This window comes from Cuculus canorus, chromosome 1, assembly GCF_017976375.1.
Source record: "Cuculus canorus isolate bCucCan1 chromosome 1, bCucCan1.pri, whole genome shotgun sequence".
In the NCBI taxonomy this organism is placed as follows: Eukaryota; Metazoa; Chordata; class Aves; order Cuculiformes; family Cuculidae; genus Cuculus; species Cuculus canorus.
The window spans coordinates 197,528,494-197,552,571 of NC_071401.1; the positions used below are offsets into that span (position 1 = coordinate 197,528,494).

Consider the following 24,078-nt stretch of genomic DNA (forward strand, 5'->3'; position numbering starts at 1 on the left):
ATGCCTTTGTAAAAGTCCCTCCCCAGCTTTCCTGTAGGCCCCTTCAAGTACTGGAAGGCCACTGTAAGATCTCCTCAGAGCCTTCTCCAGGTTGAACAGCCTCAACTCTCTCATCCTGTCCTCAGAACAGAGGTGCTCCAGCCTGCTGATCACCTTCGCAGCCCTCCTCTGGACCTGTTCCAACAGTTCCATATTGAGGATTCCACAACTGGACACAATACATCAGGTGGGGTCTGACAAGAGCAGAACAGAGGGGCAGAATCACCTCCCTTGACCTGCTGGCCACGCCGCTTTTGATGCAGCCCAGGATACAGTTTGCCTTCTGAGCTGCAAGCATGCCTTGGCAGCTCATGTCAAGCTTCTCATCAATCAGCACCTCCAAGTCCTTCTCCACTGGGCTGCTCTGAAGTCTTATTTTTAAAAGTATTAGAATGTTTTGAAAGATTATCATTACTATCAGTTCAATCTCACAAGATTTTTTTTAACCATAGATTTCCCTTCAACACAATCAAAATCTGTACTGATCAGAAACCATAAAGAGAAAACATATAGTTCCTCAACTTATTCCCGCAAAAACATTTCTAGCATTTCTTTTATTTCCAGTGCCACCTTGGAGAAAACCAGTAAGGGATGGCATCAACTAATCCATTACTTTATTAGACAAGTAACAAAATGCAAGTGCTTACTAAGATTTGAACATGCAGATATGAAGAATCTAACCAAGTGTAGGAAATTTGCTTTGCATTGCATTTGCACTGCATTTAATTATATAAGAAAAAATATATAATCAATCAAAAATCCAGACAGTGGCCATTACCAGTATTATGCATTTTTTGTATATAATAAAACCCCAAACCCTCTTTCACTAGAGAGAAAAAAGTGGATGTGCAGTAGTATATATACAGTAGTATATATAAAAGCAACCTAGTCCTTGGCAGTAAATCAGCCATTTTAAATTAGCAAATTCTACATTTGCTTTGTTATAGTTCACAGGATTATCGTCAGGCATGCTGAGAGTATGACCACAAATCTCAGCAATACAAATTTATTTTGTTCTTTGGACTGGATATTTGACTATACTTTCCTCCTAACATGGCAAATTAAATGGAAAATAATAAGAGGATAATCACACATCTTACCCCTTAAGCAAATATTTCCTTTAGCTGATGACTTTTGCTGCAACACAATAAAAGGTACCAAGTTCAAATTGAAAGAGGCACCTCTGCATGTATTTTCAGAACACAGCACTATTAAAAAGCACTATTAAAAACATTAAAATGATTATTCAAGATCACTAAATGAATCACTAACCAAGATAGGCATTGTGTCTTGCATTTCTAGTTCTCCTTTTGAAAGGGTTAATTCAAATACACAAGGAATTCCAACTAAATACTTCACTGCTTCATACATAACTATCTATGGCAGCTGTCAAACTGGCCTAGTGAATTAAGATCTAACTTCTAGCCTTTTTTTTTAAGAAAAAATAGAACAAAACAAACCACAAAATCCATGTATAGGCACACATTTAAAAACTAGAAAAAGTAAATTATTAGTTGTGGTGTGAATCCAGCTTATATTTATCTTTTACATAGAAAGTGATTAATCTTCTAAATATAATCCTTTACACTGAAATGTAGTAGGACAAAATTTACAAAGCAGATTTATATCACACACACACTCACACACATTCTCATGCATTCTTACATCTACAGGTATGCAAAAGCCAGACGAGAAGTTTCATTACAATCAAATATTTAAATCGAAACCAGCACAAGTAATAATTTAATTTAATCTGAACAACACAACTCATCCAGTGATTCTCGTGTCAAGCCCACAATTCTGGCTGAAGCACAGACCACATTTCTTCAATAGAAAGTCATTCCAATCCTAGCTAAGACATTCAAACATAGAATCAGTCTCACTCAGGAAAACGTGGGTTTCTTGCACTCCGAATCTATTGAGATTCAGATTCTAAACTTGAGATGTGGTTTTGCATTTGCCAGATGAACAACAGGAGATACACATATATTTTGTATTATTTAGCCACCTCTCTGCTTGATAATGCAAGGATTACACTAATAAAAGAAAAATGCCAATAAAAGTTTGGCTTATGGTATACTTCTGCACCACACCAATGAGTCACAAGGGGTAAAACACTAAATACATTTTAAGGTCTTGTCAAAGAAATGTTATAGCTTGAGCAAACTTGAAATGTCCTAAGTTTTAACACTACTATGTTTTTATAAAAGTACTTTATACACATACCAAAACTGCTTTCACTTCCATAGAAGTTCCTCTTTATGCTGTTGCATTTTATAAAGTTTTTAATGTATCACTTACTTTTTTGTCTTCATTGTATTTATGGAAAATTTCTTGTGCTCTTTCTTCACCACCGTCCGTAAACAACATAATAATCTTATTGCAGTTAGCTCTAGAGACGCTGTGCTATAGGAGATACAAACAGAAGTTTTCTTAAAATTTCAGCCAATAAGGAATAATAACTGTTATATTTGATGGATTTCATATCAATAGCTTGCTTCTTTAACACAGTAATGGCAAAACTTCCAAAGTCTTTTAAGATTTTATTTAATACCCCTTTCTGAATGAAAAATAAAATAAAATAAAATAAAATATTTTTTTTTTTCTGTTCCATGAGAGTTAAATATGAGTCATTTCAGATCTGGCTCAGCACAGAGGAATGGTGATCTGGTGGTTCCTCTTACCTCCACCAGCACAAGGAAAGCGCTTTAGCTCATACCCACTATATCAAGCCCACAGGTTCCACTACAGATGTTTGGTATGAGACTTACACAGTGAGGGCCTCTAGATATTTTTACTCTTCTTCTTTCTCATCCTTACCTTTTTTCTGTCTTTACCATCCTTGTAGAAATTTGGAAACAATTACACTCTAATGAACTGTTAAAGATTCCTTTTATTTATTTTTTCCGCTGGATTCCTACTCACAGAAAATATCACTAACGTCTTGAATGAAAACTGATGATGCAGGCATCTTAACGGTACATTTAAAAAGCCTCTACCTTATAAACTTAGAAACATTTGCTATATTTGTCGCATTTCCTTAAAATGTGCTTCATCTTCCACTTTTTTAATTCTTCCCTGTTTTTAATTATTCTTCTAATACACTAAAATGAATAGCTATCCTTTCTAAAACTATTTTAGAATTGTGTTTAAATAATATGTTGCACCTACGATGTTGTTGAGTAGATTGTTAATATCCCTCCACCACCTAGGTTTCTAATTAGATGGCAACTCAGAGGTGAAGAACTGAGCATATTCCGTTATTTCTGGAAAGCAAGACTGTAACAGAGAGAATTGAGAAAAAGTTCTTCTGACTCCTAATTCAGCAGTCAAAGTAACTGAGCAAAATGCAGCATGTTCTGCATAGGAATGAAAATATTGTCCTGTAGCCAGAATAAAAGCAAGATTAGTATGAATTTTAGCAACTGATGAAAGGAGCCAAAGGCTCCTCCTTTGGCATTCACCTTCTTTCCTTATTGAATAAAAGTTAAGACTTTAGTCTAAGGAAATTGTTCATAAATTTTACAGCCAAAGGTCCTTTTCCTCTGTGTTGCACACAAATGATCCCAGTCAGACACAACTCGGGACTTCTGAGTAGCTGGGTGTGACAAAGTAAAACCCTTACAGATTCAGTGAAATAAATTCAACTTGCCCTTCCACAAACCTGAATTTTGCTTTATGAATTTACTATACATTCAGGAAAAGAAATAGGAAGGTCATCCTTACAATTCTTTACCTACATCTTTCTTGCTTTACTTTTTCTGACTAGATAGTGACTCACTTTCATCTGGCTGCTCAGGCGAGACGATCCCACTCCCTTTCACTACTTTTCATCCTACTCTCTGATTTGCTTTCTTGGGTTTTTTGGTGATAAAGAGACTGAAACACCAATGCCAGTCCTCAAACATCAGCCAATAATCCTCAGTATTGCAGCACAACAGTTCTACAGTGCTCCAGAAAACTGACACACAAAACCTTTATTTGCAGTCTCTGTATTAACAGATGAATAGCTATTCCTCAGAGATATGCGTCTTGGTAGTTCAATATTCAGTGAATAACTACTTATTTAATAATTTGAAAAAAACAAGTCCAAAGATTTTTTTTTTTTTTTTACATGTAACAACAAATAAAATACCTTGAAATCAATGCATTCCCTCCAATATCATCAGCTCACTGTGTTTCATTTGGATTTCAATTATTCATGATCTTTTTTTTTCTTGTGAAATATAAGCTACGAGATACTGCTTCGGGCTACAATCTTTTTGATATTAAAAAAGTAATAAAAGTGGAGTTGGATACTTCATAAATAAAGAAACTCACCTACATTTACAGTGATTTAATATATTGGCAAAAATAAATCAGAGGGAAAACAAAGTGATGACAAGGATGGGGACAATAGCCTGCTCATATTATAAAGTTTCCCTATTGATTTTAAAATGAGCGCTATTATGAGCAATGTGAACTCGAGCTAGTCTTTTTTTTAACTGACTCAATCAGGATATTTCTAGTGGCTTCCTTAGCATACCCTTATACAATATCCGAAAACCACAATGTTTTCTCTTGATCTCCTAGAACTTGCAGAAGGGCACTGACTTACACTATACTGTTTAGACACAGAAGTGATGTCATGGGAAAAAGTCCCAAGTTTTTAGCCTCTGAACAATATCGAAAATCTCAACATGAATAAGGTCAAATCATATGATATTTTCCCACCATAAAAACTTTGCATCCTGACTAATGAACTTAACAAATCAGTCTCTTACAAGGGAACAGGAGGAAGGCAGAATTGTCTTTGCAGTACGTGTTTTTTCCTCCCATGTGCACAAATATGGAGAGATACTGGCTCGGGGAGTGAATATAAGGGATTTTGCAAATCTGATGCAGTAATTTCATCATTTTTCTGCATTGTTGGTCTCAGCAGTGCAATGGGTGGCTCTACCCTCCAATCACAGACCACAGCTGAAGAGAAATGTGTTGTCTATACAGCAGCTTCCTCAGGATAAAAACTGGCTTCTTTACTTAAACCACAGAAGAATACAAATTGGAACTGGATCTATGTAATCACTTTTATTTCTCTTGCACATGATAAAGGCCTTTTTTTTTTTTCCTTGTCAAACAAGCAAGCAAGACTTGGCCCATTTTATACTGTGCCTAAAACTGGTTTTGTTTTATACAAGTCCCACATCCCTAAAATTAACTCATTAAGTGGCAGGTTGGGATTATACCTTGTAATATGATACTTTAGGAATGCATTTTTCATTATGAGTTTCAAGCCAATGAGGAAGGAAAAGATAAACCAAACCAAAAATCAATTACGCAACAAGCAATGATTTAAAGGTGGGTTTTTTTTTTGAGAAATTGTAGTTAAGTAGGGGATAAAAAAAAGCTCCTGGATTGCTGAAGCTGAAGTATTATTATTTTTCAAAGAAATAGCAAGTAAACATAATTAATAACTGAAAAATACTGTGTAAACTGATGGAATATTATTGATTATTGATAATCACTTCAATTAGTATGTTGAAAAAAACCAGAAGTGTCTACTTCCACCTAGCAACACAACAGACAGTAAGTTTTTCATGGTACAAGTGAGATATTACTTTGGTATTCAGAAAAATCATCTGAAGTAACAGTCATCCAGAAACAGTGCCCACCAAATCATAAAAATTTGAGCTGTTAAAAAAATATTCCATTCCACGGACCTTAAGGAAATTGTTGTGTTTGAATCCACAAATATACAACTGGAAACTATCCCAAAGCATATTTATTATTATGTGTTTAAGTCTGTATTATATCATCCTGTTATTTTGTCTTGTCACCAGTCCAGCACTAACTCGATCAGCAGCCCTTTACTCTTCCTGCCAAATGGATTTGCCAATTTCTGGATATTTCTATAACTCAGTGCAATCTCTTAATTTCCCTTGATACACACATCCACAATGTCCAGCCGTAATTTGTAGGCTTCCACACTTTATGTGAAGCTAATCACACCTCTGCCTCCAGTTACGAGAGAGATGGTCCCACTATGAGACTAATCTCTAATTGTTTAATTAAACAGTTTTTTTAGCCCCATAAACAAGTCCACTTTGAGGCTTACCCTGTGTTCAGGTCTTCTTAATATTGCCTATACACAAAGTACACATCTGGTGCTGCACCAAATATATTACATAATGTTAATCAAATTCAAACACTATGAGGAGCATATCTGGCAAAATTTCTCGTGTATTCCTTGTTCCCTCTGCATGAGATGGCAACAGATGCAGAAAAAAGGGAAATGCCTTGCAGCCTGGTTAAAAAAAAAAAAAAAGCCCAGAACCTTTAAAATACTGTTTACAGTTTTATATAACCATCAGCAGAGGGCAGTCAATCATTTCCCCACCAAACGTCTCTGCTAATCTAACACTGATCTACTGAGAAAATACTGTTGAAAACACTGTATTTTCTTTTCTTCCATCAAAATTTAACAAAGTTAGAAATTTTCAGCCAGCTCTGTCCCTAAGCTACAAAAATTACAGAATGTCCATCAAACAGCTGGATAAACACATAATACAATGGGCGAGCAATTGGCTGATGGATCGGGCTCAAACGGTCATAGTAAATGGGGTTCCATCAGGCTGGTGACCAGTTACTAGTGGGGTTCCGCAGGGATCCATCATAGGGCCAGTACTTTTTATATCTTCATAAATGATCGTGATGCAGGACTTGGTTTACTAACCAAGTTTGCTGATGACAGAAAATTAGGACGAGCTGTTGACATTCCTGAGGGCAAAGATCTCAACAAATTGGAGAACTGGGCAATCACCAATCACATGAAGTTTAACAAGGGCAAGTGCCAGATTTTGCACCTGAGACAACAATCCTGGATATACACACAGACTGAGGAGCCAGAGGCTGGAGACCAGTCCTGCAGAAAGTCAGCTGGGGGTTCTGGTCATTGGCAAGTTGAACATGAGCCAGCAGTGTGCCCTGGCAGCCAAGAGGGCCAACCGTGTCCTGGGATGCACCAAGCACAGCGTTGCTAACCAGTTGAGGGAGGCGACTGTCTTACTGTAGTGCACATTGGTGTGGCCCCACCTCGAGTACTGTGTGTAGTTTCGGGTGCTACAGTATAAAAAGGATCTCAAGCTACTGAAGAGTGTCCAGAGGAGGGCCACAAAGTTGATGAAGGGGAAGTCATATGAGGAACGGCTAAAGTTAGTTGTTCTGTTCAGCTTGGAGGAGACTGACAGGAGACCTCATTGCAGTTTACTGCTTCCTCACAAGAGAAAGAGGAGCAGCAGGCCTGATAATAGACCTGAAAGACTGGCAGGAAGATGTGCCACAGTATGTTTAGTTTGAATTTAGGAGGAGGTTCTTCACATGGAGGATAGTGGAGAACAGGCTCCTCAGGGAAGTAGTCATTGAGCTAAGCCTGACAATATTCAAGAAGCATTTGAACAATGCAGTCAGATACATGGTGTGAATGTTACTGTTGTCCTACACAGGGATAGGAGTTGGACTGGATAATCCTTGTGGGTTCCTTCCAACTCAGGTCATTCTATGTTTCTAAGCTGCAAATGCAATGGCAGAGAAGTGCTCTGAGGCGCAAAATCTGGAAGATTAGGGGAAAATATCAAAGATTTGTACACTGAGATATATTACCAACATATTATGAAGAAAAAGAATACTCTTCATACTTGTTAAGCTAGATCTTTAACTGCGGCAGATTGGTGTAGCTTTAGTTACACTAAGGTGAAGATGCAATACACAGTCTTTATGAAGGTGAATAGTAGAACTTTTTTTTTTAAACAACTACATGAACTATTACAAAACATTACTAATAAAACTCCACCATGGGAAACATTACTACTCAGAAAGCTAGTGCTTGGTTGCAAATTAGAAGTTACAATGTAAGTAAAATACAGAAACAATTCATTTAACTTTTCATGAAATTGTTTTATACATGAGAAAAAGAAAGGAATACTCTCAAGTGCCTAATATTCCTCTTTATGTAAGCCAATTGCTCTCCTCTGTCCTGCTCAAATTATGGTCAACTATTTATGACTTGCAATCAGTATGAAACTGTACATCAAGCAAACATTGTTGGAGATACTGTGGTAAAACTGAAATAATAACACAGTAACACAGAGCCTTTCATTTTAAAATTACGTGCAAACCAACCACTACAATAGCTGTGTGCTAACGGAGCATTACATATTAAATGAAGAACTAGCTGAATGAATGAATTGAATACAAACAGTATAGCACATTGAAAACCAAATCTATTCACAAATCTTAGCAACTTGCTGGGGGATCTGCAAAATAAAAAACATATTGCTGGGATAAATGTTCTTGTCGAATAGAGATTTGCACTTCTACCACTTAGCTACATGTAGATGTGTGCACTCGCCATTTGATCATTCAAGTTCTCCTTCTTTACAGCAGAGAGAGATGACTTTCATACTTACATTTAGTAGCTGTTCAAAAGCATAGCTAAAGCCTTTTTTGTAGTCAGTAATTCCTTTAGCAGAGATTTTATACACAGCTTCTTTCAGCTTCTTCTTGTTCCTCACATTAGCTTGGACAAGGTGATTAAAGCAACTGACGTTCTGAGCATTATTGTTAAACTGTAAAATAAGTAGAAACAGTATTAAAGACAGTTAATTCTCTTCAGTTAATTTTATTTTCTGTGTACTTAGAAGTAAAGGCTAATGCTTTCTTGATCCATGAGACAGAGCATATCACACCTGAATTTTCATTTCCACTACATTGAGAATGTCCAACACTGTCTGGAGATTTCATAATTGGGCAATAAATATATTGGAAAAAAAGGTATTTGGTGCTTCACTGTGTTGCAATGAAAACCCTTCTTATTATAGTGGAAAAAAATCACACAAATTTTGTTTCAAGCTCATATAATGAAATCAAACTGAAAAATGCACAGTTGGAGAAAGGAAAAAACCATGAAGGAATATTTCTCTTAATTTTTAAACACTGAAGAATATTGGTTGGATTATCAGGTGACCTCCATATTGCATGTATTAATCTGCTGGTTTGCAGTGAAACTTGCAGTTCATAATCAATTAGCACATATGCCTCACAGAAAACAAAATACAGTCTTGGGAGAAAGGAAGCACATGGGAATATAGCTGTAAATAGGAGGATATTGTTCACATAATACAGAATTGTTTATTGAGAACACACGTATTTCTGCTGTCTTACCCACACACCCATAAAGACTAATACCTGAAAAAATAATTTCTATGATATTCGGATATGACTTAAAACACACATAGAAAACCTTTTATGTGTAAAACGTCGGCACAACTAGAGATTAGTTTGTGATCAATTTAAGATTTGTCTCTGTATAAAAATACACACATACCTGTATAAGTACAAATATATATATATCCCAGTACAGAGAGAGGGATGCAGTCTTGCTTTTTAGCTACCTCTGTATCTATCTGAAGTGAAGATGAAAATTCTTTTAAAAAATACCACAGTGTGTACGATTCTAAATGTAGTCTTGAATGAAAGTGCATGCTACTGCAGATAATCTGTGTTTAACTCTATTTGAATGAAAATCTCCTTTTAACTAAAACACAGTGATTTTTATCGAAAATATGCTTGACTAATGTTACTAAAACTCTTGTCTTGGCCAATTTTTAAGCTGTTTTATCTATCCAGCTTTCTTGAGTGTACTCTCTTTTTCTCACTGGCAAATAACATGTCCAAAAAACTCCATAAAACCCCATCTCAGTAAAGGCACTAAAATCCAGACCTCCTAATTTACATCTCAGCTGAAAACAGATTATTATGCTTCTTCCTGATTAAGGGTCTTCAGTGAGAGTAAATATAAATGTAATTTTATGCTGTCAACCTGGAGCAAAGACTTAAAATAATTAAAAAATCAGGCCTTGTAGGGTTGTCTCAATACTACAAATTAGTTTAATAGCACTATATAGAAGAACTGCTGTTTAGGAGGTAAATAAGGTCACAGATTTCAATAAGCACTCAGACTACTTACATGTCTAAAATAAAACACCAAGTACCAAACACAAAGTACTGAGAGCGAACTGCTATTATGCTGTAATTGTAGGACACTTAGAATGAACAGAACTTGAAAGGATGAAGGGAATGATAATATCAAACCATTTTGAATAAAGCATAATGATTCAGTTCAAGTTAATAGGATACTTAGGAGGTATGCCGACTTTTCCATGTCTGGGAATCAGATGTGTACAGATGAATGCTCCTTGCTCTCAGGACCAACCAAAATCTGAACAGTAAATTTTTTCAAACATGCACTTCAGTCAATGATGCTTCTATCGAATTAGTAGGAGCAAATGTATTACAGCAAACACAATACAGCAGAGATGACTGACATCATCCTCATCAGAAGGCTTAGCCTAATTTGTTCCAGAACCTCCCTGAAAATTGCTACAGAGCTGCAACTGTGATGTTTTGGGCTGTAAGTGAGCAAATCCAGGCACCATTATGAGAGCATTTGCTATGCTGGATTTTCATTATTCCACGTGCAATTTCTTATTCCTGCAAAAAGGACGTGTCAGAGTGCCCCATGAACTAAAGGCTTTAAAGTGAGTATTTTTCTGCCTTATCTTCTCACAATCATTATTGTACCACAAGCCATTACAGCGTATAAGTAGAACCTGAACAAGAAAACTCACTATTTTGATTTTGAGCATTAAGTAGTTCACAGCTGATCTAATACCTTGTCATCCTCATATGGTATTTATTTTTCTATGAATCTTATTTTTGTTCACTCCTCATAAGTTAATATTGTCTTTTGGAGAGTCACTGATATTTTTATGGTTGCTGTTTTCCTGAGGACTGTATCAGTTAGAGAATTACAGAATAACAGTATCATTTAAGTTGGAAAAGGCCTTTATGATGATCAAGTCAAACCATAAACTTAACACTGCCAAGTCTACCACTAAACCATGTCCACATCTACTCATCATTTAAAAACCTTCAGGGGCAGTGACTCAACCACCTCCCTAGTCAGCCTGTTCCAGTGCTTGACAACCCTTTCAGTGAAGTAATATTTCCTAAAATCCAGTTTAAACCTCTCCTGGCACAACTTAATGTCACTTCCTCTCATCCTATCACTGGTTACTTGGGAGGAGAGATCAACACCCATCTCTCTAAAACCCCCTCTCAGGTAGTTGTAATGAGCAATAAGGTCTCCTCTTAGCCTCAAAAATTCCAGTTGCATCATCGGTTTCTCATAACACGTGTTCTCTAGAACCTTCACCAGCTTCGTTGCTCTTTTGTGGACATGCTCTAGCACCTCAATGTCTTTCTTGTAGTGAGTGGGGCAAAACTGAACACAAGATTCGAAGTGTGGCCTCACTAGCACCGAGTACAAGGGACTTTGGTCCTGTACTTTGTTACACTGACCACGCTGTTTCTGTTACAGGCCAGGATGCTGTTGGCCTTCCTGGCCACCTGGATACTGCTGGCAGCTATGGACCAACATTCCCAGGTCCTTTTCTGCAACTTTACAGCCATTCATCCCCAAGCCTGTAGAGCTGCATGGGGTTGTTGTCACCCAGGTGTAGGACCTCATGCTTAGCTTTGCTGAACCCCATACAGCTGAGCTCAGCCCATTGATCTGGGCCATCCAAATCCCTCCATACATCCTTCCTTCTCTCAAACACCTCAACGCTCACACACAACTTGCTGTCATCTGTAAGCTAACTGAGGGTGCACTCAATCCCTTTGTCCAGATCATTGATAAAGGCATTAAACAGAACCAGCCTCAGCACTGAGTCCTGGTGAACAACACTTGCGACCAGCTGCCAGATGGATTTAAATCCATTCACCACAACTCTCTGGGCTTGGCTATACAACCTTTTTCTTCACCCAGTGAGGAGTACACCTGTCCAAGCCATGAGCAACTAGTTTTTTCCAGGAGAATGCTGTGGGAAATGGTGTCAAAAGTCTAGGTAGAAAACAACTATAGACTTTCACTCATCTACTAAGAGGGTCGCCTTGTCATAGAATAAGATCAAGTTAGTTAAGCAGGATCTTCCTTTCTTTAAGCCATGCTAACAGGCTCTTATCACCTGGATATCCTTCCTGCATGTGCTGCGTGATGGCATTCAAGATGATCTACTCTATATCTTTCTGCAGCACTGAGGTCAGGCTGACAGGTCTGGAGTTCCCTGTATTGTCCTTCCAGCCCTTCTTGTATTAATTTTATTGATTATATCAATGCCTGCTAGGCAGAATATGCTATGGGAATACTCATATAAGAAGCTTCATTTATCTTTCTACTTAATAAGAACAGTTATTAATATTTCCCAATTTTATAGCTCTGTTTCCCAAGTGATTAAAATCTGTGAGAGAACGTTATTCTCAAATGACTTTATGCAATGTTTTCTGTCTCCGTTTTATCAATATGCAGTTTCTAATGTGTCACAGGGGATAACTGTTTCCAGAATCATGCAACAGGATGAACTAATGGATTACATATAACCAAAATTTCAGCTGGAAAATTTCTTTAATGCAAGGCATATTTCCCAGACAATAATATTTTGGTGTGACCAACCCTCTGCTGTGATTAAAATGTAAAACTTCCAGCCGAAGCCTAACATTTCCATTGTGTGATTTTAAAGTTATTTTTCATAAAAAGATCTTTCCCCAGAATCAAACAAATTATGGTCATTCATTTGCTGTACTTAAGGAACATGTTCTTCTCAGTAAGCAAAACTCCAAGATGGTCACACAACTGTAATCAATTCACTTTGCAAAACATTGACACACTCTGTCGTGTTTCTTACAGAAGTTTCTCACAGAAGTAACCAAATAAATCACCCAATGATTACCAAGTATGTTAACCACGTCAGAGTGAAAACAGGATTGCGCTATGGAATTATTTCAGCTTGCTTTGATCTGATTTTGCAGCCACAATGGGAAAATTACTGATGTAAATTAATTTTTAAAAGACAAGGTCTGAAAATTAATTCTACTTGTGAGATGCGATGAAAGTATAGATCTTGTTCTTGGGGCGTAGAAGAAAAACACTATCTGGTAGGTAGCTCTGCTCTACAAAAGCCAATTTCATCTGAAAAAGTAAACTGAAAACACTGCTGTGCTTTATCAGTTACATTATATGCAAATTATTTAATGAGCTAACATTAAAGTAACCATAAGTTCAGTCTTATGGTCAGTGTATGCCTTGTCTTGGGCTACAGCAAAAAGAAGTTTAAGGTAATTATTTCTATGGGTAGGTATTTAGCATATGGATCAGTAATTTCAGATTAAAAAAATGACATTTTAAAATTTGACAGCAATTCTGTCTCAAACTATTTAAGCAGTTAACAAGTGTACTGTAATATCCTAACACATAACATAAACTGAACAAAGGGTAAAGGTCAAAACATCTGTATCTACAGACTGACAAAAGTTGACGTAAAATAGACATTTGTAGAATGGAGAGTATATTAACCAAAGTCTGCAAGTGCTGAAATTTAATTAAGAAATTTAATTAAATTAAGAAATTTAATTAAGAAAATATGAATCAGCTGTTTTCAAATGCATCAGTCAATGTTAATGTTAACATTAGTTAACAAAACTTATGAGAAGAGTTTTTGATTAGATAAAGCACTCAGTAAATGAAACAACAATCCTCCAAAATGAACATTCACCTGTTTGCTTGGAGGCGAAGGCAAGTCTGAAGGTTGAAACTGACTGACAAAAATGTCCAAAGGGAGGAATAAAATTCGGGGCTACATTTAATTCACTTGAACTCCAGTAAAAGACTGAAGTAACCGAATTAGCAAACCGAGCCAGCTTTCAGGTACGCTAATCTGAAATTTAATAGCAATGGTGGCATTATAATTTTTCACTGGTTATGGTTGGACTTGATGATCTTAGAGGTCTTTTCCAACCTAGTGATTCTGTGACCTCTATAAAGCTTCAAGAGTTAATCTGATGGACAAGAGAAGGGCCTGCCATGCTGAAACCCTCTTACAATTCCAGAATAGTTGCTTCTGCATTGCTAAAAGTCTCCTCTTTTCCAGAGTCTCAACCTGGAATTCCTTTTTTAAAAATATTAAAACTCCTACCCTAACACCACAACATGAGAGGATTCAAGCAAAGTGAAACAGAGATGCTGATTTATCTCCTGTATCTGCTCCCACTCTGAGCACTCTGTGGGTATGATGACAGATCAAAAACTGAACAAGAATCTACAGACAGATATTTTCCTTACAAGGAGAGTATAAGAAAAAAGAAGAGGAGGAAAAAGAATCCTTATGGGAAAAGGCTGCAAAATGAAGAAAGAAAGGATCAGTATTTATATTCAAGGTATACAGGGATCGAAAAACATTTGAGACAGTTAAGCAGAAAGATTAAAGTTATCAAGTAGCATGGGGAAAAAAAACAGCAAACAAAATAGATGAGAAGGAAAAACATGTATTATATATATTATTTCGAAAAAAAAAAAACTGCATTTGGTTCAATATATTACCTGCTGAACAAACCAGTTTGTCTACTAGGAATTTTTTTCATATATCTGCCTTTTGCAGATGCCAACCGACCTCTCCCCAGTTGACAAGCTTTAGCAAGTAACGCATAGCATATAACTCCCAGGGACATCCACACTTTAGCTTCACAGATATTTTCAAACATTACTGAGCGTTTCAGACTCTTTGTGAAATAGCTCAGAACTGTTCTCATTTTATTGGTGAGAAAAGTGAAGCAACAGGGAACAAAAGTAAATTCAAGGCAAAGACATGACCAGAAACTTTAATATCAATTCCCCACTACTAGAGCACCAGAATATGGAATAATACACTTTTTCCTTTGCGCAACCAACTTCAAGTTCTCGAATCTGCCTTTTAACTTGATATTAGTTATTTTGCTATATGCCATTTAACCCACAAGGTCAAATAGGGCACAAATACTTAAAGCATGAATTCTCATAAACATGTTATTACTTAAGCTTCTTCGAAATACACACACAGCTTATGCAGTTAATTCTGAAAAATACATCACTGAGAAACAACTCTGATTTCACCAGCAATGTGTAAATTAATGAATATTTCAATTCTCTTCAGTATATCTGTGTATTCCTCTCTATATGTCTAAACATATCTCCATCTCCTAAAAAGTATAGGTGATATAAATCTCAAATACAAAGTCAACCTGTCTTTTGGCAAACGTAGGAAGTTATTTAAATACAAATAAAACATTTAAATTGATTCTGATTCTTTTATGAAAGGAAACCTAAAGCATCTCCTTCATTGCACTGTCTTAGAAGTCACATTACATGCAATGCTAGCAAAACAAGCAGGCTTTGAAAACAGCATAGGAAGAAATGTTACAAAAAAATTAATAAGTATAATCTTGAGATATTAATTTATCTTGATCAGAAAGTGCTTATTACTGTTTCTGACAATCAACATTTTTTTTTTTGCGTGGTATCCAATGTCTTCATACATATGAGTGTATAGATATATAAAAATAACTTTACATATAGGTGTATGCTTAATTTTTTTATAACATGATCAAAAAAGCAGGCTTCAGTTAACACTTATTAGAGGTGATCTACACAAAGCACTAATTCACTAAGGAAAGCCAGAATTCTCAAAAAGGGTAGCATTAATTTAGATAAATCCTCAGGAAAAGAAATTGAGGAAAGGAGTGCTAGCTCTGTGATTCAATTTGAGAAACAAATCTTTTGTAAATCATCTAATCACTGTGCAACAACATACACAGATCAAAACAAATAAATTAACTTTTAATTTTTTTTTCAAGTTTTAGTCACTAGGTGGCACTAAAACAAAAAAGTTTAACTGGTCTTACAAATTTTACCTTGAAATGGGAATTTTGCACTTCTGGTGGAGGTTGTTAGCGCTTTCTGTGCCTGGCATAAATTTGTCATTTCACCTAAAATAATAAAATATTCCTATAGCAAATCAGTGAAGAAGCAGGAATAATAAAATCCAAGCTTCCTTCTTTAAGAAAAATTTCTACATGTTGAACATCACTGCTTCCAGCTCCAGATTGATTAAAAAAAATTCTGTACAAAGATTCCATATTACTAAAATAAGCACCTCAGTTTCCAACAGCATTACAGAACATGTTTATAATAACCATGATGGCAACGCTGTAAACCAATGTGCTGTCTAAATGTCTTTCTGCATCTCTGAAATCTGTAAAAGTGATAACGTTCTTATTGAATATAACAGCAAATCTATGCAAAAGTTCAGATTTTTCCAGCCGTCCTTACCTGCTGCCTCCCTATTCTTCACTCATCCCAGTTAATTTTCTAACATCTAATCATGCAACGCAGAATGTTTAATCTCTTGAAATTACACTTCTAAGGTAAAAAAAAACACCCCCCTTAAAAAACTATCCTTCCAAAACTTCTTACACTAAATGAGACCTGCCTAGAACTTTATGTAAATTGTGTACTGTTAAACATTCAGAAATATTTACCTTTTAGAGAAAATCTTATAAACTTGAATAAAGTGGTAATTTCTATACCAACTATCTTACAGGGACAAAATTTGTATATTTAAAACACCGAGATCATGACAGCTGAATAAATCAGAAATGTGATTCTGGTAATACTGAAAATTGAGAAAAATACAGTCATCTTCCTGAAGACCTACCCAGATACTACTGCTGCTGATTTTCAATCTGCTGAGGTTTGTTGCTATGCTACTTCTACCTCATGGCTAAATCAGCTTCGTGACCCAGTTGTATCTATATGTATTAAATGAGCAATAGTGAAATAGATCTGATTTCATCAGGCTCTCATCTTGTTGCTAAATCCAGCTTTGCTGTTTTGTTTTCCTTTTTTTTTTTTTTTTTCCTTTCTTTCTGCTTTAGGCTTGGTAATGGGATTTTAGGGTTAATCCCAAGAATAACTGAGTCTTGAATAAGGCCAGTTAGAATCTGTATTTTGGGAGAACATATTATAAATATTTATCAGAACTCACTTAAAGAATGGTAAGAATGCAAGCTGCAAAGTTTCATTCCCATGTAGATCTCAGTACACAGAAAATTTTAGGCAGTTTAAAGAATAAAGGTTTGTAATTTGACATGCCAAAAAATAATATCTGGTGTTCAGGTTCAGCATTTATATCTTGCCACAGAATAACTGTTTTCTCCTACCCTATGACTTGCATACAGATTGTGGTAAGGTATACAGTACAACCCTACATTTTCAATGCAGAGAAAATACAAAATCTTTGTTCCAGTACTCAGAAGGAGCACACCTACCGTTCTTAAATTGTATGGCAAGGATGAATCAAAATCATTATTACATGTCAATTTACACTATTGGCATTTTCTGAAATTTAAAATGTATCACATTTCTTTTCATTGTGATATGTATATATGCGTATTATTGACCAGAGGTATCTGCATTAGAAAAAAAATAAAACTGATCTCCAAATTTCTGGTAATTTTGGGAAAAAGAAAATATATCATTAGCATAATATGAGCTAAATGTTTGGAAAAAAGACCAAATATTGAGCCAAAATCTGCTCTCAGCTTCGTTAACCTTTCTAAGCAATATGATTCTCTGCACAGAAATCAATGAAAAGCTCCCCTGAGAACATAAGAACTGATGCTTACACCATAAAGCGTGATGCTTCACTGCAAATATCAGAGTTAAAACAGGGAACGTCAGCATAACCTGAAAGATGGATTAGCTTAGCGAGATGAACTCATTTATGCTCATTTCATGATGCTATGCAGACGTTAGCATGTATTATTTACTTAAAATCACGTTTCTGACTTCTACTAAAAATTTCAGTACTGTAAAGTTCAGCATCTCCCAGAGAAAGTCTGCTGATGTCAACTACATCACTGTAGTGCTGCAGTCCTGTAGCCTGCACTGCATGGCACTGCTTCCCAAATACAGCCTAACACTCTGCTCTAACAAGAAGAGACTTTCTAGAAAATTATTTTGTAGATTTTTTTTTTTTTTTTTTTAATATCACTTGACCAGGGAAATCATCATTCAAGTTGTTTAGAACACCAAACACTCTTGGCCAAAAAGATGAATCATAGAATCACAGAATACCTCAAATTCAAAGGGACCCATAAAGATCATAAAGTCCAACTCCTTACTCCTTGCAGAGCTACCTAAAACTAAACTACATGACAAAAAGCATCATCCACATGAACTCTTACAGACTTGGTGCTTTGATCACTTCCTTTAGAGAGCCTGTTCCAGAGACTGACCACCTTTTCAGTGAAGAACCTCTTCCTGATGTTCAAACTGAACTTCCCCTAAAGCAGCTTCATTCCATTTCCTTGTGTCCCGTTACTGGTCACCAGAGATAAAGGTTTAAGTATTAAACTGTTAACTATAAATTCAATGGATACACGAGGTTGCTAATCAGTACATCAGAAGCAAGACGAATGTTTAATCAGTGCGAAAAATTACGAGATAGACATTAAAATTCAGAGCCAGCCTACATGACTGGGGGAGGGGAGCTATAATGTCACCTCCATATTCGCAGGGCTTGACTTAAACCTATCTGTTGCCAGACAGGTCAGAGTAATGCGCCTGGCTACGCATGTGCCTGGGTTTCATGAGCAGTTAAAAAGGCCACAGAAGACAATGCTGATGTGTAAGATGCTGCCACTAAGGCAGGAAAGCCTGAGACAGAAGGGAATAGTGTGTCTTTAAAATCATGTGAATTTAGAAATCTATGAGTTTTTCATTAATGTTTTGCCTAAGATAAGAGATCCTTTAGACTCACACCTAAAACTAACATCTTGCCACGTCTTAAAATTTTCACCTACCAAATAGATGGCTTTTACAGAAAATATATTAAAAAAAGAGGGATTATAGGACAAATATCTGCCACCCTATCCCAAACTTGACAGACAGCCCAGACATTTTCTTCTTTTTTCATTAACTTGTTAAGTCACTCTTCCCCAGTAGAATCATCAAAGCCAGCCCAGCCTCTTCAGAACTTGTTAGGAATGAATTCATTGTTTGAGAAACTGTTCACTCACCACACAGTCTTAACTATACTATCACAACTCCGTCTAATAATTATCTCTTGGTTGGACAGCTGACTCAGAAATGCACTTTTGGTCCAGCATCACAAAAACTCACAGGACCAATGATACACCTGACACATAGAAAAGCTCTCCTTAGTACGACTTGTGCTTTATTAAAAAGAAAGAAACTGGAAATTGCCAACAGATTTACTGGCCAGTGGAACCATGAGGTAGAGCTAATCCCTCATTTTACATACTACTATATTACTGACTTAAAATGCTACTAATATATAAGAAAGTTAGGATTTTTTTCTGGAAACCATGGAAGCTCGTGCCATGTGCTGTTAGAAGTCTGACTTCCTGACATTTAACAACTAGAAGAGGAGACAATTATAATCTGAGTTGATGCCGAAAGCAGTCACTCAAAATGGGAATGGAGGTGACTTTTCTAGTCATCTGGAATTGTCAGCCATAGGGTACAGTAATAAACGTACAGTTTCCAGCAACATCCCTGCTCTTGACATCCTTCTTCATTCACTCCAGTTCTCTATTCCCTAGAATAAACATTTTGTGACATATATAAAATGAAACAGACCTTGTCTTAAGACTTGCCCTATCCCTTTTCTAACTCTTTCAGTTTCTCTCACATACCTTTTGAACATTGTCCTTCCAGTTCTAAGCACAACAGCAAAAACTTAGCTGATACGTTAAAGCAGTCACACAAGAAAAAAACATGTAAAAAAAAAAAAAAAGAAGTGCTTGTCATTTTTACTCCCACTGACTTCCTTTTCCATTCTCACCTGAGTAAAGAAATTATAATATAATTGAGTTAGTCTCATTTCAGTGATCGTTTAATTGGGAATCCAGTCCAAGAGTGGGACAGCCTCCCCTTGCTTCCACTGGACATAATCACCTCCTGGCTATAATTTGTCCTCAAAATAGTTAGGATGATGTGTTTTCAGAGATGTTTTTCACAATTAGGACCTAGGCAATCATTTACAACACGATAATCTCACTTTCAGTCTCAGGGACGTTGTATGAGAAATATTATGGGATGCAGCATTTCAGGACTGCACAGGACTTACTATGCAATATTTAAGGGAGGAACAATGGAGAGGATAGAGGTGGATTTAGGTAATTTGTGGATGAACAAATGTGGGAAAATAGAGGATTATGTGGAAAAATTGGTCACATGTAAATAGTTTGCTGTCCAGTACGCTTGTCCAGCCATGTCCTGCAACTCATCAGCACAGCCTGTCCTACCTTCCTATTAAACTTTATTTAAAAAAAAATATAAAATAATATATGTATAAACAAACAAATCTCTAAATTCAGTTAGCTTGATACTGAAACTATCTGTTGGTAGAAAGATATGGCTAAACTGTTAAGTATATACAGAAATACATATTATCTGTTTACAAGGTTGAAAGCTAAAGTATTTTTATCACACAAGGATGACAAAATACTTTCCAGTCTATTAGTAACTAAGGTAGATGATGAACAAGTACTTGGGATAAACATTAAAGGCACTAGGACAAAACAAAAAGAGAAACCAACCAACAAAAACCTTTATGTGTTCTTGATTTAAGTCTGAAAAGGGCAATGAGATAATCTAATCTGACCTCTTGCATGCTGTCTCACCATCCACGTACCATTGGTCCTTAAAATTCCCTTGGTGACTTCTGTAACAGACATAAACAATTACGTTTAGTGGTAGATGTTTGCCTAAAGTGCGACTTCCATGAAAGCATTAAATATTGATATGAAGACAAGAAGACTCTTTCCTTGCAATTTGTTGAGGAATATTAACTATTTATGTGCCACTCAAATTTCTAGGGCTTCCACTAGCAATTTTTCCAGTGCTTTTATCTGACAGTTTTGAGTGTATGGATGCAAAAATTTTACCCAGTGCAACACTTTTCAGCTGTGATTAAATCAATTACCAGACTATTAATTTGTGAAATCCAAAACAGCCAAAAAAAGATCAAATTCTGTGGGTTTGAGAGTGTGTCTGAAATCTAGCTTCTCAGATCGCTCACTCAGGAACCCAAGAAGACGCTTTCAGGAACCAAGCAACCGCTTACAGTCCCAAGAGAAGAAAACTACAATCTTTTCTTGTAAAATCTAATCCAATCCCTTTTGTGTAAAATTAGTGATGTGATCCACATTTATGTAGCCGTATACAGCTGCAGCAAAGGAGAGACATACACTCAAAATCTAAATTCAAATACTCTAATCTTTCAGGAGAGAAACCGAATCATCGGTCTATACACTATTTATAATAGATGGAAAGTTGTCTTTAGCCATGTCACTGAAGCTGTACAGACACTTCTATTTTGTCATGTTAGCTGAATGCTGCAAGAAGTTTGACTCCTGGTGGTCCTTCACGTTTTCTTTTCCTTGATACAAATTGTGTGACTTGCTTTCCTAAGGATCAAGGTCCCACTGAAATCAATTAACCTCATTTCATCAGACCAAAGTAATTTAACATCCTCCTACCTTAATCTTCCTCTCAACTCCAGCCCCACCTGAAACACTTTAATATTGCATTATTCCTTGTTTCTCACCTTTCTCTTTACAGGAGATGGAAAATGAAACTGCAATTCTGCGGGCAAACAAAAAAATCGTGATGCTGACTCATGATTACTGACTGCACTTCCTGATTCTATTTCCACTCTCGTTAATACATTCATTAATAATTAAGAAAATTCTTCCTAGCTTCTTAGCAATTGTTGGATTTCCATAGATCCCCGTTCTTCTCTAGGTCCCTAAATTGCCTCCATTGTTACTTGCATAATACTTATATTCATTACATTTGCTAAACTGGTCCTCCAAACATATTCCCCATAGATATATAGCCTAGCTCTATTTGCAATTATTAGCAGTGCACAATTTGAGTACTAAATTTTAACTTGTTCAAGCTTTGTTTGAGCTCAGCACCTGAAGTGCTAAGCAAACAGACCTGTATGAAAACACATACAACAATTCACTTGGTCCCTAAATAGGGAAGGTGCAAGATAATGGCCTTCCATTAAGGAATATTAATGATTTTCCATTAAGGAACACTCCTATAAAGATGTTTTTCCCTGCAGCTATCATTGTTCCCCCTTGTCTTGAAAATGAGCCACTCAATTTAGGAAAATCTGCAAGGGCATGATACAATTAGATGGATTGTGGTTAAGAAAATTGTAAAGCTCAACATTCAGCTCTAAACTTGCCTTTATATTGCTCTGAATTGACTAAAAAAAAAAAAAGAAAAAGAACAAAGGAATAATAAGTATCTGTTTACTGCCTCACACAAATATGAGGCAGAGGAGACTGTATACTTAATAGGATGAAATCAGTAAGCGAGATACTGATGCAGACCTACAGTGGGAATTTGATTCTCTGTCTTTTTTCAGTTTGCCAAATAATAAAAAAGATAGCAGGCATCTTTATATTTTCTCCTTAATATTGTCCATTATAGAGAACAGAAAAGCAAAGACTGAAGAACACTACCAGGTCTTGCTGGTGAGCCCCTTCATACAGATGTCCTTTTCATCTCCTCCTCTAGATACACCCATCCAAGTGCTTCAGTGCTAGTGTTTCACACCGTTACCACGTTTTATTTCTTTCTTGAACAGTGATGTTGTTTAGAAAAACTAACCAGCACTAGATTCTTCTGGGTCACAATTCAAAAACACAGGAAGAAAATAGGTCTTAGATTATTTGAGTATGTAATTTAATTTAAGGTTCACTAAAAATACTTTAAATGGAAATAATAAGGGAAATCAGATTAAAGTTATTTTTAAAGAAAGTTCTGGATTTTTTTTGCCAAATGAACAGAAGTACAATGACTCCAATATAAAACTTGTAGCTAAGAAAATATAAGAACCACAAGTTACCTGGTTACAAAATCTAGCACCCTCCTCCATTCAACAGGACTTCAGGCTAAGGCTCCACCCATGGCATGTTTTTTAAGATTTTAAACAAGCTTAATAAAGTATTTCCCTGAAAGAAGGAGTATTTCCTAGTATCTAAGAGAAAAGAGGTGCAGTCTGAGGTGCAGAATACAGGAAGAGCAAGGAGGCCTTTGATAAACTGAAAATCGCTTTATAAAACTTTTTTTCCTGTATCATCATATTTATCATATTTATATGATAATATAGATTTATTTTATATAATAGTATCATATCTAAATATTTTAATTAGGAAAGCATAAATATTGTATCAACATGGGATTAAGGGGGGCAATGTAAACAGGTCTGCAACCACTGAGCCGTTGGAATTACATGATAAACTGCTATTAAAAATCAGTGGGTAAGGGAGTGTATCTTCCACAGAGTGCTTTTATCCCCAACAATAATTTCAGAGGCTGGGAGCGTAGTTTTTACTCTGAAATCAACTCATCTACGAATCTCTTTCCCTCTAATTTTAGTTGATGTGCAGAACTGCACCAGAGTAGGAAATGACATTTAAATTTTCCCAGAGCATGATTCTGGTATTCCTAGTATGTTAATAACATTTAATTTGCAGTTCCTAAACATTAAATACTAGTTTGGATTTTTACAAAGCATAAGTGATTTTAAACAGTCCTATAGCTCCTGACCGTTAACGTCTGCTGCTCTAAGGTAGGATTCTCCTTTGTGTGGTTTTACCCGCTCTACAGATTTGAAGTTGAAATACACATTTCTCCTGCAAACTGCAGCCTACCCACAATCATAAACAAATTACATTCTCCGTGTCAATGCTGGAAACCAAGTCACTAAATCATAACATGCTGGGATGGAATTGCTGCCCCTATCATCTACTACTTACTGCTATCAAAGCATATAACCGGATTAGTGGGAAAACAGCTGTATTAGTCATATATTTAAGCTCTTTCAAACAGCAGGTTTTCTTTCTGCAACAAAGAACAGCACTTCAGATAAGAAAAATACAAATTCCAGAGGAAATAATGACATATTGACCCCTGGCAATCTTTACATGACTTAGTAGTTCGTTTAATATTTATTGCTGGAAACAGACGCAAGAACTACATTACATCAGTAGAACTAATGTATTTTAACATATCTACTTTCAAGC

At 36.1% G+C, this 24,078-nt stretch overlaps 1 protein-coding gene across 10 annotated transcripts in view; it reads right to left on the reverse strand.

Moving 5' to 3' along the window:
- CACNA2D1 (calcium voltage-gated channel auxiliary subunit alpha2delta 1) overlaps window positions 1-24,078 on the reverse strand; it is a 399,914-nt gene that overhangs the window by 78,042 nt on the left and 297,794 nt on the right. For all 10 annotated transcript variants that reach the window (XM_054068845.1, XM_054068882.1, XM_054068852.1 and 7 more), the window contains exons 11-12: window positions 8,484-8,642; window positions 2,341-2,445 (exon numbers count right to left, since the gene is read on the reverse strand). In XM_054068845.1, the coding sequence (XP_053924820.1) occupies window positions 2,341-2,445; window positions 8,484-8,642 (264 nt within the window). The remainder of the gene's footprint in view (window positions 1-2,340; window positions 2,446-8,483; window positions 8,643-24,078) is intronic.